At 47.4% G+C, this 15281-nt stretch overlaps 1 protein-coding gene across 1 annotated transcript; it reads right to left on the bottom strand.

Annotated features, from left to right (window-relative positions):
* Nucleotides 1-766: 766 nt before the first annotated feature.
* IDH3G (isocitrate dehydrogenase (NAD(+)) 3 non-catalytic subunit gamma) lies at nt 767-15263 on the bottom strand. Its single transcript, XM_044305923.1, has 14 exons — nt 15155-15263; nt 13713-13751; nt 8552-8563; nt 7943-8040; nt 7750-7865; nt 7612-7672; nt 6795-6927; nt 6504-6637; nt 6324-6426; nt 5402-5548; nt 5208-5302; nt 5016-5076; nt 3219-3325; nt 767-1042 (listed from the first exon to the last, which is right to left on the bottom strand). Exons 1-13 carry the CDS (start codon nt 15230-15232, stop codon nt 3224-3226), a joined length of 1179 nt encoding a protein of 392 aa, XP_044161858.1. The 5' UTR covers nt 15233-15263; the 3' UTR covers nt 767-1042; nt 3219-3223.
* Between the last annotated feature and the right edge of the window lie 18 nt (nt 15264-15281).

The raw sequence follows: 15281 nt of genomic DNA, 5'->3' as shown, positions 1-15281 counted from the left end.
CTGTCTGGAGACTCCTCTAGAAATCCTTTACTTCCAGCGTGGCTGCCTTGTGTTCGAGTGTCTGAGTGCTTCAGAAACCTGTATAAAACTATTCTGGTTTTGAATTCTATGAAATGTGTGTCTGTAATCATTAAATTGGTACAAAAAGTTCATGATGTGTTGATCGTTACTTACGAAGGCTGGATCCACCTATGAGGGGCCCGAAGAAAGGAGGGCCAGTGGGTGCCTCTGATCTGTAGAGCAAGGATGGCCAACCTGCAGCCCTCCAGCTGTTGTAAAACTACAACTCCCACCATGCCCTGCTGTAGGCTGTGTGGGCATGCTGGAAGTTGTAGTTTTGCAACAGGTTGGCCATCCCTGGTGTAGAGCCTCTAGGTGTAATGGCAACACCCCCATTGCTCCTAGAGGCTCATTTGCATATATTACAACTTCATTTTTCTCATATGAACATGGGCCCAACACAGATGCCTTCACCTGCCAAGTGCACACGTTGCCCAGTTTCATAGGCACAAAACTGCTGACAGATGCCTTGTATAATCTAAGCTCTGGCAATGCACTGCTCTTTAACAGGTCAGTCCCATTCACTTTAATGGGACTGAACTGCAATGCCAAACACAGCCAGTGGGCAAGAGTGGCGCTGTTTCTGCAAGAGACATGACATCATTGAAATCCCATAATAAGAAAGACTCCACAGGACTGTTCTGTTCTACAAGACAACGCCATACAGAAAGGTAGGTTCCTTCTTACAAATTGGCCGCACGCAGCATCTGGTTTATTAAACTCTTTATTTTAGGATGACAAATCAGAGCTTACACATACTGTGACCTGACGGACGGACACACGGACAGATAGCTGCACGCAGAGCATAGTGTACTGAAGCCAATCAGCTACAGAGGGGTCCAGGGTCAAAGAGAATAATACAGGAGTGTTCACACCTAGAAACTTTATGTAACAGAGGAGCTGAGGGCTTGTAAGGAGCAGGCGATGGCGGAGGAGTCACGGAGCGCGGAACACACATGGTTAACTTCGTGGGGTCAGTATCCTGCAAACATAAAAGTGTCATGTGAATCTTAACGTGGAGGCAGTAGTGACAGTGGACTCTATTATAACCCTAAGGGCTCGTTCACATTGCCGCTATACTGCTGCCAGTCCTGTGACAGACCAGCAGCCGTGCACAATGGGGGCCGCACTGACTGATGGGGTCCATCTTTTTACCAGACAATATAACTGGTGTTGAGCGAAGCGAGCTTCAGGTCATAGATCCGACTCCGTACAGCATTCAAATGTATGAGCTGAGGCGAGGTGGAATTGGTCATCTCCGAAGTCGCTAAAAATAACGTACTGCAGTAATCCGGTCAGCATTTTAAGCGCTAGAGAGGAGCGAATCGATTCTAACGTCTACTTCGTTCAAGATCGGCTTCAGGGGCTGGCCCCGCTGCCCACGAGATTCCCTCTTGATTGATAGGGCCAGAGATCTCGCCTGGCCCTGTCAATCTCACTCTGGCGCTATTGCTCTAAGTATCCAGGCAAAGGCAGAGGATCGGTTGCTGCTACCTGAGCAGTGCAGACAATGACTGCGCATGCGCATCTGACGTCTGGGTGCACTGGAAGGGGAGGAGGCGGTTTCAGATTTCTGGGTGTACTCAGACGTCAGAGGCGCATGCGCAGTTTCTATCTGCACTGCTCAGGTAGCAGCAGCAGATTATGTGCATCGATACTCAGGACAACAGCACCAGGGACAAATCATTAATGGGAAGGAGCGAGCCGAGTCTTGAGCCGTGGGGCCAGCCTCTTGGTGCTCCAGGCGGCTGAATTTAAACCAATCTATTTCATTAGAAGCGATTCGCTCCTCTATAAAACACACCCCAAGGCTGGTGACAATGGCGGCTGTCATTTCGCAACCCCCTGGATCGGTTTTCCTTTGGATTCACCGTTTTTGCTGACTTTTGCAGTTTTATTTCTTTTAGGCCCCTTTCACATGAGCGAGTTTTCCGCGCGGGTGCAATGCCTGACGCGAACGTACAGCACTTGCGCTGAATCCTGACCCATTCATTTCAGTCTGCGTTGTGTGAAAAATGTGTTTTTCACGCAGCCCCGGCCCCATAGAAGTGAAAGGGGCTTCAGTGAAAAACGCATTGCATCCGGACGCACAGCGATTTTCACTGATGGTTGCTAGGAGATGCTTGTAAACCTTCCGTTTTTTTTTTACAACTGAACGCAATCACAGACAAAACTGACTGGACTTGCTTGCAAAATAGTGCGAGTTTCTCTGAACGCATCCGGAGCCAATCCGTATCTTTCCTGTAAAAGGGGCCTTAAAACAGCACCTCCAGATATTCGCTATGGGAATTCTGAAGCCCATTACACACTTTTTTTTTTTTTCTTCAAGCAGTGTTTTATTTTTTTTATTTTTTTGGGGTCTATGGCATTTATTTAAAATGGCAGCAGGCTTTGGCTATGACTGATTACTTTCAGGAGTCTTCCCATATGCTTCTCTAGAAGGATAAAAAATAAACTCCTGGTAAAAAAAAGTCTAAAAAATATGTGAACAAATGGAAAAAATATAAATAAAAAATATATAATAATATAATATATATATATATAAAAAATTAAATAAAATCGCATGTAACGGCAAATATTACCCCAAACCATGATCCGCCGTGTGTGTGAAGGAGTCCTTAGCCTGGAATCACGTGCCATTTTTTTTTGCCAAGCAAGTTATGGTTTCCAAGACTTCTCCTTCCTGCCCATTTATACTCTGACTCAGAAAAACAAACTACATGTGTCCTTCCAATCTTCAATGAGTATTCCCATCCTGTCGTATTCGGTAGCTGGACTTATGGAGAACCAGCTGCGCCCTTTCAGTTACTCCAAATGGGAAACACAGAACGGCATTGCATGGCACGCTCGGCTGTTTCAGTAACCACAGGCTAAACTGGGAATACCCTTTTATTGATTGCCTCCTTCACCAATTAGACATTTATGGAATATCTTGTGGACGTACCATAAATGTACAAGATGGACATATTCCTTTAAGAGGCTTTTTGGATAAATGTGAAGGTCCCTTTCAAAGGTGATTCAGTGAAGCTGCAGAAAATAGAGGCTGCCATTTCGGAACCTAAACCATTGTATAGCAAGCTGGTGGCATCACTGGTGCGTCGCAGTGGCATCACTGGTACGTCTCACTTTCTTTATAAATACATAAACCGTTATCTTACCTCTCTCATATGGTCACTGCACGTCCATTCTTTATAATAATCTGCCTGCAAATGGACTGCACCACTTCGGAGGTGGTACCCTGACCCCCTATATCTGGAGTGTGCATCTGCAGGGGAAACAAGTACCACGTCGTCAGTCACCATGACAGTACAGAGATTTCGGTCCACATTATATGGAGGTTCCATTTCTGGTGAACTAGTGAACCTATCAATGCAGGGTAGGAGTGAGGAAATCAAATCTTATAGAAATGGATCCTGAAAATCCCTTTGTGGAAAAAATAAAAAAAATAAAGTGTATATAGGAGAGAGGATAAGCACCTGTGTGGTGGGATCACAAAAACAGGGGTCCTGGACAGTGATGGCCAGTTCGCAGTGTTCACCCGTGAACACGTGCGGGCTGCCATCTTGACTCACAAGTCCGGCGATGCACAGGTAAGCCCTTACCTGTGCCGCGAGCCGGTCTGAAATAAATGCGGTCACCAGGAGCAGGCAGTTCCGAGAGCAGTCGCCGGGGGCCTTCATCGGGCTGTTCTAGGAACTGCCTGCTCCCGGTGACCGCATTTGTTTCAGACCGGCTCCCGGCACAGGTAAGGGCTTACCTGTGCATCGCCGGACTTGTGAGTCAAGATGGCAGCTCGCATGTGTTCGCGGGCGAACACTGCGAACTGGCCATCACTGGTCCTAGATCTCCATATGAATGAGCAGCTGCCGCTCTATTCATCTTGGCTATCTCGGATAGTCCCATACCGTTGAATCGAGGCAACACAGCATCTGTTCTTGTGACTGGTAGTGGTCCCAGCATTCAGAACCCCACCAACTGGACACCTATTCTTCACACCGGAGAGAAGTTTGAATGAGTTGTCCAATAGGAAACACCCATATCCACACGATAGGGGGTAAGTGGCTGAGGAGGGAGGTCAGCAGAGGTCTGATTGATGCGGTCCTGTAATGCTACAGAATGTAAAAGCTAAGTGACTATCCACAAGGGAGCTGTAATGGCAGCTGTTTACTTAAAGAGGACCTTTCATTACGATAAAAAATCTAAACTAAGCATACAGACATGGAGAGCGGCGCCCAGGGATCTCCCTGCACTTACTATTATCCCTGGGCGCCGCTCCGTTCTCCCGGTATAGGCTCCGGTATCTTCAGATTTTCGGCTCAACCGGGAGGAGCCTGCTCTTGCTCTCCTGGGCGTCTCCATCTCCCAGGCTGTAGCGCTGGCCAATCGCAGCACTCAGCTCATAGCCTGAGAGGTTTTTTTCTCCCAGGCTATGAGCTGAGCGCTGAGATTGACCAGCACTCCAGGTGAGAAGGTGATGCCCAAGAGCCGAAAATCTGAAGATACCGGAGCCTATACCGGGAGAACGGAGCGGCGCCTAGGGATAACAGTAAGTGCAGGGAGATCCCTGGGCGCCGCTCTCCATGTCCGTATGCTTAGTTTAGATTTTTTACGTAATGAAAGGTCCTCTTTAAATTGCGTTTCCCACACATCGACAGTGAAAGGCAACTGAAAGGCTTATATTTTTTGGTTACATTTTAAGGAAGAGCTCCACTGGAATGTCTATATGTATCCATGTGTGTATGGACATCCATAAAATAGAGTCTGCCAGTATGTACCCTAAACCATTGTATAAGCAGCTGGTGGCATCACTGGTATGTTGTAGTTCAGACCTCATGCAATACCAATGTGGTCAGATGTAGGGGCAAAGTGGTGGCCCCACCACCGGAGGGTCTGTCTCAAAGAGGTCCCGCTGTCACCACAGAACCAAGCAGAGATCAGACATCTGAGGAACTTACCCGATGTTCATTCATACTGCCCAGAATAGCTTTACGAATGGAGGCAGCGTAAGTGTGCAACCTGCCAAAAGAAGAAGAGCAGCTTCAGTACCCAATATATGCTCACAGTGGGACAGAGCGGTGTATCCAGTATATACACGGGAAGCAGGCAAGGTATAGAAGGTGGAATGATTAGTGAATAGCAGGCCGTACTTTAGATGGTCTAACATCATGCAGCTGGCCAGGAGCATCGCTGTAGGGTTTGCAATGTTCTTGTTGGCTATACTTTTCCCGGTGTTCCTGGTCGCCTGTAAGATGAGGGATTCAGAAATATTGGTTATGCTGCGTATTGCACAAAAAGAGATATTTCTTTGATAGGCAATAGTAAGAAAGAAATCCTGTCTTACCGTTTCAAATACAGCATACACGTTTCCATAGTTAGCTCCAGGTACAAGGCCAGGGCCACCGACAAGTCCAGCACAGACATTATTAATTACGTTCCCATACAGGTTAGGCATCACCATAACATCAAACTGCTGGGGGTTGGACACAAGCTGCAAAAAATAGATGTACAGGAACAGTAAGCATGAAACATGCTCAGTATAGGGGCGTGAATTCCCGTAGTGACAGGACTGCATGGCTTTAGAATAATTAATAATGCTGTGTGTGTCTGCCCAACCTCGACTGTAATGATTTATAATGCTGTGTGTCTCTGCCCAACCTCGAATGTAATGATTTATAATGCTGTGTGTCTCTGCCCAACCTCGACTGTAATGATTTATAATGCTGTGTGTGTCTGCCCAACCTCGACTGTAATGATTTATAATGCTGTGTGTCTCTGCCCAACCTCAACACTAAAGAATTGTACTGATGGCATTATGCGAGCATAAATCATTACAGTGGTGGTCAGACAGAGACACAAAGCATTATAAATCATCATAATGCTGGGCGGTCCGGTCCAAGGAGCAGAGTTCACTATGGGAATTCACGCAGTGAACATGCTTGTCTGAAACTGGCCTAAAATGTAGATAAACCCTTCCTACAGTTCCCTTTAAAGGGGTTGTTCCAATATATAAAATGTACACAGACTGATTGGTGGAGCGCCATCTGCTGGGACCCCCAGCAATCACAAAAATGGGTTTCTCAGCGTCTGAGTTCCCCACATAGAGCAAATGTCTACCATGTGTCCTGCTCCTCCATATTCTCTCTATGGGACCGCTGGAGATAGCCGAACACTGATACACAGCTGATGGATCCCCACCGATCACACATATCCTCCTGTCCTGGGACAATTCACAAGACTCATCGACTACCCTGTGTTTACTTTACCTGCATTGTGGTGTTGTCTACAATCATACTCTCAAAAGTAATATCTGGGTAACCAGAAGCGACCTCCTTGCAGCATTGAAGGAACAGTCCGTCCGCAAGTTTCCTGAAGAAGACATTCAATAAGTCAAAATGAACCAGCATACGGAACGAGGCCTGCCCGCCACCGTTACCATGACCTACATGATGTTGGCCTTGTGTACAGCCGTGATCTTCTTCCTTCCGTTCTCTCGTGCCAGTTTGAAAGCGTATTCTGCAATGCGCAGGGAGTTAGTCCGTGTGATGATCTTCAGACTCTCCACCACGCCGGACACACTCTACAAGGCAAATAGAATAATGTACAAAAACCATCTACAGATGTCACAAGGTTTCATGAGCATCTTGGTTTGTGGAGTTTTTTGGTTGTCTCTTCACCTCAATGGAAGCACAACTGTCATCTCTCGTTCAGTCTTAAATCTCCCGTCAATATCTCACCTCATGTTCCAGGCTGCTGTACTCTCCCTCCGTATTCTCCCGCACAATTAGGATGTCGATGTCCTTATGGCGGGTCTGCACCCCGGGCAAGCTCTGACAGTGGATAACATTAGCGTAAAGATCTAAGCTGGTACTGAGAAGCAAAAGACAAATGACATTGTTATATAGAGGCTGTGGACACCTTCGACATGACTGATTACCTTGAGTTAAAAAGCTGCACCGAGTTTCATTTTAAAATCTTCATTTTTTATGCATTATCAGCCCCAGTTTCAGTTTGCAACCTGCTCTTAGCTTCTGACTTTTTTCATGTGGACATGTCCCTCCAAGTACTTTATTCCCAACAGCCGGTGTGCGGTGTCCTCCTTGGAGGCTTTCCCCTCTATCCACACTCTGATCTGCGATGTATATCCTCCTCCCCCTCCCTGCTGCTATTCTAACACTAGGAGAAGGGAGGGAGAGAGCAAACAGCGGTGTGCCGTGGGTTCAATGTTGGAAGCTGCAGGTAAGTACATGAACTACACAGACTCTGCAGCAACATTATGGTAGCCCACTAGAGACTCATTTACAGAGCCGTGTATGTGGGCCGTTTTCCCCTCTGTAACTGTCAAAGACAAGAAGAAAACCCTTTTCTAAATGGGAGCATAGTCAAAATATATAGCTTTGTAAGAAAAAAATAAAAAAAGCCCAAATATCCAAAGACTGAGACTGTCATCCAAGTATGTTCTGGGGCAATGTCTACACCTATAGGCCCATTGTGACCATCACTGAAAATTTTTGAAGATCTCACCAGTTTCTATACCTGTATATGATAACTTACCGAAGCAGGTTATTCCGAGACCGGTGAGATGGTGGCATGTTATGGTTTGTCTCGATGTTACCTGGCGAGATAAACAGGAAGGCACAATCATTTTCAGCACTGGTCATAACTCTACCCTCCTATACATCCGCTCAATACCTTTAAGAGCCACCCTGTTCCTTCGGATGGCGGTTATGGCGTTCTGAATGTCTCCTTCATCGGTAGCCGTGGAGTTCACGTTCACCACCTCGAAATCCACTGGCACACAGGCATGTCTGTAAGAGTACACCGTACCATGTATCACCAGTAGAACCAGGAACCACTGATCTCCTCTACCAGGATTGGGCCTCACCTGAAAACCTCCTTCACATGTAGGGCAAGTTCTGGACCAATGCCATCCCCAGGGATCATAGTCACGGTATGTCTTCCTCCATACTTTGCAGGTGGAGGCTAGAACCAGGCACAAGTAAGATGTTAGACTTTGGAGTGATGATGGGAACATTCAGCACACCAGTCAGCCAAAGCCATCACTGCCAAATCTCTATCAGCCAGCTATATACAAAAAATTAAAAGGGGATGTCCAAAATTTGAAAGAAGGGTTACAATTTTTTTAATTTTTTTTGGGGGAAAGTGCCATTCACGTCCATGGGCTGTTTCTGGTATCGCAACTTCAACTGAATGGAACTGAGCTGCAATACTGGAAATGGCTTATGATCAAGAGTGGCGCCGTTTATACATTAATGCAGACCCTTCTTCCAATTCTGGATTCTTCTAATCATAGCCACCACTACCGATGATTATTGTGATTGCTCACATCGAAGACAGTGCTGTTAGAAAGGGAAAAATCATGCCTAGCGAAGGATCGGGTCAGAACATGATGCAATGTTATGGAAGATTGGAAATGCAAAAGAAATAAAAAAGCACACGAAAAAACACACAATGCTCAAAGACGCATACTTACTATCATGTGTTGCTGTTAAGAGAGAAAAAAAAGGGAAAGTCAGAGACGTGTAGAAGTGGACGTCGTTGAGCGGATTGACCCTTGTGCGCCAAATGAACAAAAGATTCTGAGGAACATGACCCCTACACCCCAAAAAATCCCTGTTCCACTATATAAAAGGTTACATACAGTGTCAAAGGGAAATGGGGTCTAAATGATCTTCTAATAGATCATAGATATAGGCGACAAGTGGGAAACCTCTGCACAGTGCCAAAGGGGTTTGATTATTCTACACAGCCCTTCATTCTGGAGATCAGTGGTGGTCGCAGGTCACAGACTCCATCAACCTGATCTTCTGGATTTTACCTTCAAAGTTCATCTTTGATCGCAAATACTTAGCTTTAAAGGGGTTGGCCCGACTCACACACTGGTGACATACCCTAGCGGATATGTCACCAATGTCCAATAGGTGCAGGTCCCACCTCTGGGATCTGCACCTATCTCTACAACCGCACATGCGCAGCGTGCTGTCTATTCACTTCTATGGAAGTTCCGGAAATAGACGAGCCGGAGGAATGAATGGAGGGTGGCAGCGCTTTCGCAGTGCACACTCGTTCACTTTAGGGGGCTCTGTTCTAGAGATGGATGTGGGTCCCTATCGGACATACTAGCCAGACTCGGACTGGCCCACCGGGGAGCCGGGGAAATCCTCGGAGGGCCCCCGAACCAGCAAGCAGTGGCGTAGCGGCAGGGCACAGCCTGCAGCCTATCAGAGTCCGGTGCCGCCTAAGCCGTACAGAAGAGGCCTGCATCGCATCGCTGCCAACCTGAAAGAGGTAAGTATAAGTGTTTATTTTTTATGTGGCACAATACAGGAGAGGAGCGCTGTGGGGGGCACTTTTTACTGGCACATGATTGGGGGGCATCTATAGGGGGCATCTATGGGGCACTTTTTACTGGCACATTATTGGGTGGCACTTCTTACTGCCACATTATTAGGGGGCACTGTGGGGGCATTTCTTACTGACATTATTGGGGGGCACTTTTTACTGGCACATTATTGGGGGGCACTGTGGGGGCATCTTACTGGCATATTATTGGGGGGCACCTACTGAGGCCACAAAGAAGGGGTATTTTATATGGGGGGCTCTGTATAGCAGCATTTTATACTGGGACACATTATGGTGGGTACTATAGGGAAGGGGGAGAGGCGTACTATGGGGTCATCTACGGGGGCACTAAGAAGGGGTATTTTATACTTGCAAATTATGGGGGACACTAAGGGCATATACTGGGGCACTATATATGGGGCATTTTATACTGGTACATTATGGGGGGCATTAGGAGGAAGGGGGGAGAGGAGCACTATGGGGCATTTACTGGGGGCACTATGGGGACATTAAAAGGGGGTATTTTTTATAAGGAATCATTATTACTACTGGGAGGTATTATGGTGGGCTTTATTACTACTGGGGATCTATGGGGAACAGGATTACTAGTATGGGTACTATGGGAGCATTATTACTTCTGGGACACAGTGGGGACATGTTGGGGGCACTGTAGGAGCACTATTACTGCCATGTGTGCTCTAGCAGAGAATTATTACTATTGGTGGGACTTTTAGGAGCACTATTACTGTGGGGGCACCTTGGCACAGTATCAGCTTACCACAATTATTTTTGGGGGATGTTATGTTTACACTATTAGTGTCGGGAGCACTATTTGCTGGGCGCAGTTATTTTAGGGCACTGTGTGCCAATAATTATTGAAGTGTGAATTATCGGGGGGGGGGGGGTACTAGTATTATCAGGAGGTTTATCTGTTTCTGCAGTATAATATTGGGGAGCACAGCGGCACAGTATGGGGGGTGGTAGGATGATTTGTTCAGAAGATGGGAGGATGATGGAAAAGTAGTAAACTAAGATTTATTTTGGTCAAACTGCAGAGACGAGAAATGGCTGAAAAATGGTGGTCTGGTCTGAAAGGAGAAGATGAGGAAAGAGAACATCCACATCAGAGGAGACGTCACTGGATGTAGGAGGTATGGGGCGCTGTATTAGGCTGGTTTCACACGGGTGTTGCGGATTAGGTCCGGATGCGTTCAGGGTGCGTTCAGTGAAACTCGCACTATTTTGCAAGCAAGTTCAGTCAGTTTTGTTTGCAATTGCGTTTAGTTGTTCAGTTTTTTCGCGCGGGTGCAATGCGTTTTGATGCGTTTTTCACGCGCGTGATAAAAAACTGAAGGTTTAGAAACAACATCTCTTAGCAACCATCAGTGAAAAACGCATCGCACCCGCACTTGCTTGCGGATGCAATGCGTTTTTCACGCAGCCCTAATTCACTTCTATGGGGCCAGGGCTGCGTGAAAAACGCAGAATATAGAACATACTGCGATTTTCACGCAACGCAGAACTGATGCGTGAAAAACAACGCTCATGTACACAGACCCGTTGAAATGAATGGGTCAGGATTCAGTGCGGGTGCGATGCGTTCACGTCACACATTGCACCCGCGCGGAAAACTCGCTCGTGTGAAAGGGACCTTAACCTTTATGTTCTGTAGTGATGGGAGGGTGGATATAGAATTTGGCCGACACTGCTGCATCCTGGCCCCAGACTTCAGGTCACACTGTGTGTTCTGAAATCTGTGGGCTCACACCCATCTACTACATTATCTGTACTCCGTGAGTTATTACTGTGTTATCTGTGGTGTTACTTCCGGGTATAGAAAAGTGTCAGAACACCGGCCGGCGAGTGACTGACGTCACTTAGTAACGCTCCTGCTTCCTGAATTAAGTGGGAGGAGCGTGACTAAGTGACGTCAGTCACGCGCCGGCCAGCCCGCTCGCTGCCGTGCATTCATAGTGAAAGTGAGTACAGAGGCTGGCCATTTTATCAATAGGAGAGAGCTTGTTTCACACAGTAGTAAAATACTTTACACACAAATGCAGTTATGTGCGCAGTTTAGGACACATAGGGCCACGAGGGGGACCAGCATAAGATGCTATATGTGTGTCTTATGCTGGCCCCCCTCATGGCCCTATGTGTCATAGCACACATCCCCCACATAACAGCGTCATCCACAGATCCCCCACATAACAGCGTCATCCACAGATCCCCCACATAACAGCGAATAGCAGTCCGCAATGCACGGACACAGACCATGGGGCAGCTGCATGAGGATTGCGTACCCATTCACTTGAATGGGGTTCGCGATCCGCATCCGACTGCCTGCACCACAAAAAAGTAGCACATGCTGAAGTGAATGGGTCCATGATGCGGGCTGCACACGGCCGTGTGCAGCCCGCATCATGGACCCATTCACTTTAATGGGTCCAGGATCCGGGATATGAGTGCTACAGTGTGCTTCCATGGTGCTTCTGGCTGTGCCCCATCACCGCAAAAAAGTAGTGCATGCGCTACTTTTTTGCGGTGCGGAGGCACAGCAGAAGCACCACGGAAGCACTCTGTAGCACTCATATCCCGGATCCTGGACCCATTAAAGTGAATGGGTCCATGATGCGGGCTGCCCACGGCCAGTGCCCGTGTATTGCGGACCCGCTTTACGCGGCCTGCAATATGGCAACGGCGGGCACACGGTCCTGTGCATGAGCCCTAATAGTCCTCACTGGTACTGTTGACGCAATATTTTAGGTTTTAAAAATGTGGCTCTCGAAAGAAATTCCAATCGTGGTTTTGGCGATATTTGGCTCAGTTGACAAAAAAGTTTGCCCACCACTGTACTAGGCTATTGTTGGACGAACCTGCAGTTTTCGGCAGGACCTGTCACCGTTCTAATGTTTATGAAGAGCTCCTGACGTAGGAGAAGGATCAGGCATGTTGAATTTCAATGACCCATCCCTTGGTTCAGGTAGTGTTTGGTACCGCTTCATTGAGGTGAAAGGAACGGAGCTGCAATACCACACAAAGGTGTTGGGCTTTTTGCTATAAAGCACCATCTTTCTAGTCCTGGATGACCCCTTTGAAGCAGCTCAAGAGGATCCATCACAGAGACAGAGAATCTAAACTAAGTGACCCTGACCTAGTGGGTGCAATAGCCTCCACTGAATGACTCCATGATGTACTGATTGGAGGGGTGAGGTGAGGGCAAAAGGAAGAGGCTCCCAGCAGCCAAAGAACCTATCAACAGACCCCCTGGCCAGAAATTTGCGAGGGAGATGGTGTATGCTGCATCAATGGCCGTCCGATCATGACTTCCTCTGACCACTCATTGGACCAGCTTGGGATGTGTTATTAGGCAACCTAATGGGTGCTCTGTCTGGTTAACAGACGCTCATTAAATGGGTTGTCCAGAGCTTTTATAATGATAGGATAGGCCACCAATGCCTGATCTGTTGTGGTCCAACACCCCACATCCCTGCCGATCCAAACTACCCTCTGTCCACTGTATAGAAGACTCACATCAGTTCTCTACGTTAATAGGCCCGGGTTTCAAAACAAGAGAAATGAATATAGAGAAGGGCAGGTTGAGCCGTAGATCAGTGATCTCCAACCTGCACCGCTCCAGCTGTTGCCAAACTAGAACTCTTAGCATGCTGAGAGTTGTAGTTTTGTAACAGCTGGAGAATCTAAGGTTAGAGACCATGGTACAGATGTTAATACAACGGGCAGACCACTTCAGTGACTTTGGTGATGGGTCAAACATTGACACAGACTCATAGCAACTAAATAGATCCAGCTTTTATTCTTCCAGAACAGATCTGGAAGCCAAAACTGTCATCTGATTGGTTGCCATGGGCTGGTGTACTTAAAGGGGAGTTCCTATACCAATGTCTGGTAGGCAAGGATCCCACCTTTCGGAGTGGAACCTATCGGGAGAACAGGGGTCTTAACTTAGACAGTTTTGGAAAGAAGTGACCAAGTTCTCCCAACAGGACCTGCACTTATCAGGTTTTCATAGTCTAACCTGTTGGTATTCCTTCTAGATAATCACTCATATGAGTTCCTCAGTTACATTCTAATCCAGATTTTCCTGTTAGCGGTAGGAGAACCTAGCAGAGTCTGGATGCTGGTTCTAGAAGACACCATGTTGGACTGAAGCAAACTCAAGTCATGGTCTAACTGCATCTTCTAAGGTGGTTCTACAGTGTTTAACTTTGGGTCTTATTTTTGACATGAGTCCCAGCAATAGAAATGGCGGAGCATGCAAACTCATCACTTACCGATGAATCTCTGCGTTGAGTCCATGAAGCAGGCAACACCTAAAAAGGATGGATCCAAGAAATACAGATCTGTTAGGACAAGGTTTGATGGGACATATATAAAACAGTAAGCTTCTCATGAAGGTTGGCTAAACGTTTCACCAGCATGTAGGTGGTGGGACATCTGTCCAACACCACCCATCAGGACCTTCTAGGCATCCTCATCCATGGCCAGAAGCTCTAGTGATCTCCTATATGGAAGCAGCTGTATATGACCACATTATGATACAGAAGGCCTGAAAACCTATGAGGGATTTTTATAACCAGGCTTCGCTTTGAGGAACTCGCAGACAGGTCTTAAAGGAATGGTCATGCTCTACCAGAAGACTAGTACCTGCTACAAATACAATGAGGTCCCTTTAATCAGGCACCGTGGGGTGCAGGAACCTGCCGATTCTGGCTTGAGTCAAAACAATTTAAAGGGGTTTTCCAATTAAGGATGCTTATCCTCTAGTCTGATCGACGGTGGGGGGGTGACTGCTGGGACCCCCACAGAGCGATGGTTGGGTTACGCTCACTGCCACTCCTAGGACAGCGGACTACAGGCCATCTCCATCAGTCCCATGATGCTTCACCGGCCGCACAGAGACAGGCGACACGTGTTCTTGTAATCAATGGGGGTCCCAGCAATCAGACCCCCACTGATCAGGCACTTACCCCCTCTCCTGTAGATAGGTGATCAGTTGTCACTCTAGGACAGGGGTAGGGAACCGCCGGCACTCCAGCTGTTGCGAAACTACAACTCCCAACATGCATACGTCCTCTACTCTCTCAGAAATGAATGGAGCATGTTGGGAATTGTAGTTACACAACATCTGGAGTGCCGAAGGTTGCTGACCCCCCCTGCTCTAGGGCAACCCCTTTAGTTCCATGAACTTACCTAAAAATTAGGCAGTGAGGTTGTAAAAACTCTGGGTCCCTGGTGTAGGTTAGTGCCCGACGTATACATGCTGGCATCAGTGCCAGAGCCAACATGGCTGCATGTATATATCTGACCGTTCAATAGTCCAGAATTTCCAATAATCCGGGACCTTGGCTCTACTAATCGTACGGAATTCGCTGAATTTTACCAAATCTTCTTGCGGGGTCCTCTCACTGCTCCGCCAGTTTGGGAAGGGTTAAAGGATCTGTAAAGCTCACAAGCTAGTGCAAAACTACAACTCCTAGCATGCTCTGACGGTCAGTTGCAAACTGAGGTGGCGCACTGGGCAGCAGCAGGCTGTCAGGGCATGCTGGGAGTTGTAGTTTTGCAACAGCTTTAGCGTGCAGGTTGGGATTCCACGATTTTGAGGACTGTCACATCCAGTGTGAAGGTCATTTACACCCAGCAGGGCTACACCGATGGCTCTGACATTGAAAACACATAACAGTTCAGCCTGCAACATATGGAAAACAGTCACTACCTGCTGCCTGATTCCAGCTTTCCCCGGGACAGCCGATAGCAGGACCCTGGAAGCTGCGAACACCCTGCCGGCTGCCATTTTGGAGGCGTGAATGTCGCAGGCTGACAGTCAGGTACGCGATGTGCGC

The sequence above is a fragment of the Bufo gargarizans genome, chromosome 9 (genome assembly GCF_014858855.1).
Source record: "Bufo gargarizans isolate SCDJY-AF-19 chromosome 9, ASM1485885v1, whole genome shotgun sequence".
Lineage (NCBI taxonomy): Eukaryota > Metazoa > Chordata > Amphibia > Anura > Bufonidae > Bufo > Bufo gargarizans.
This window is presented reverse-complemented; position numbering and strand designations above follow the sequence as displayed.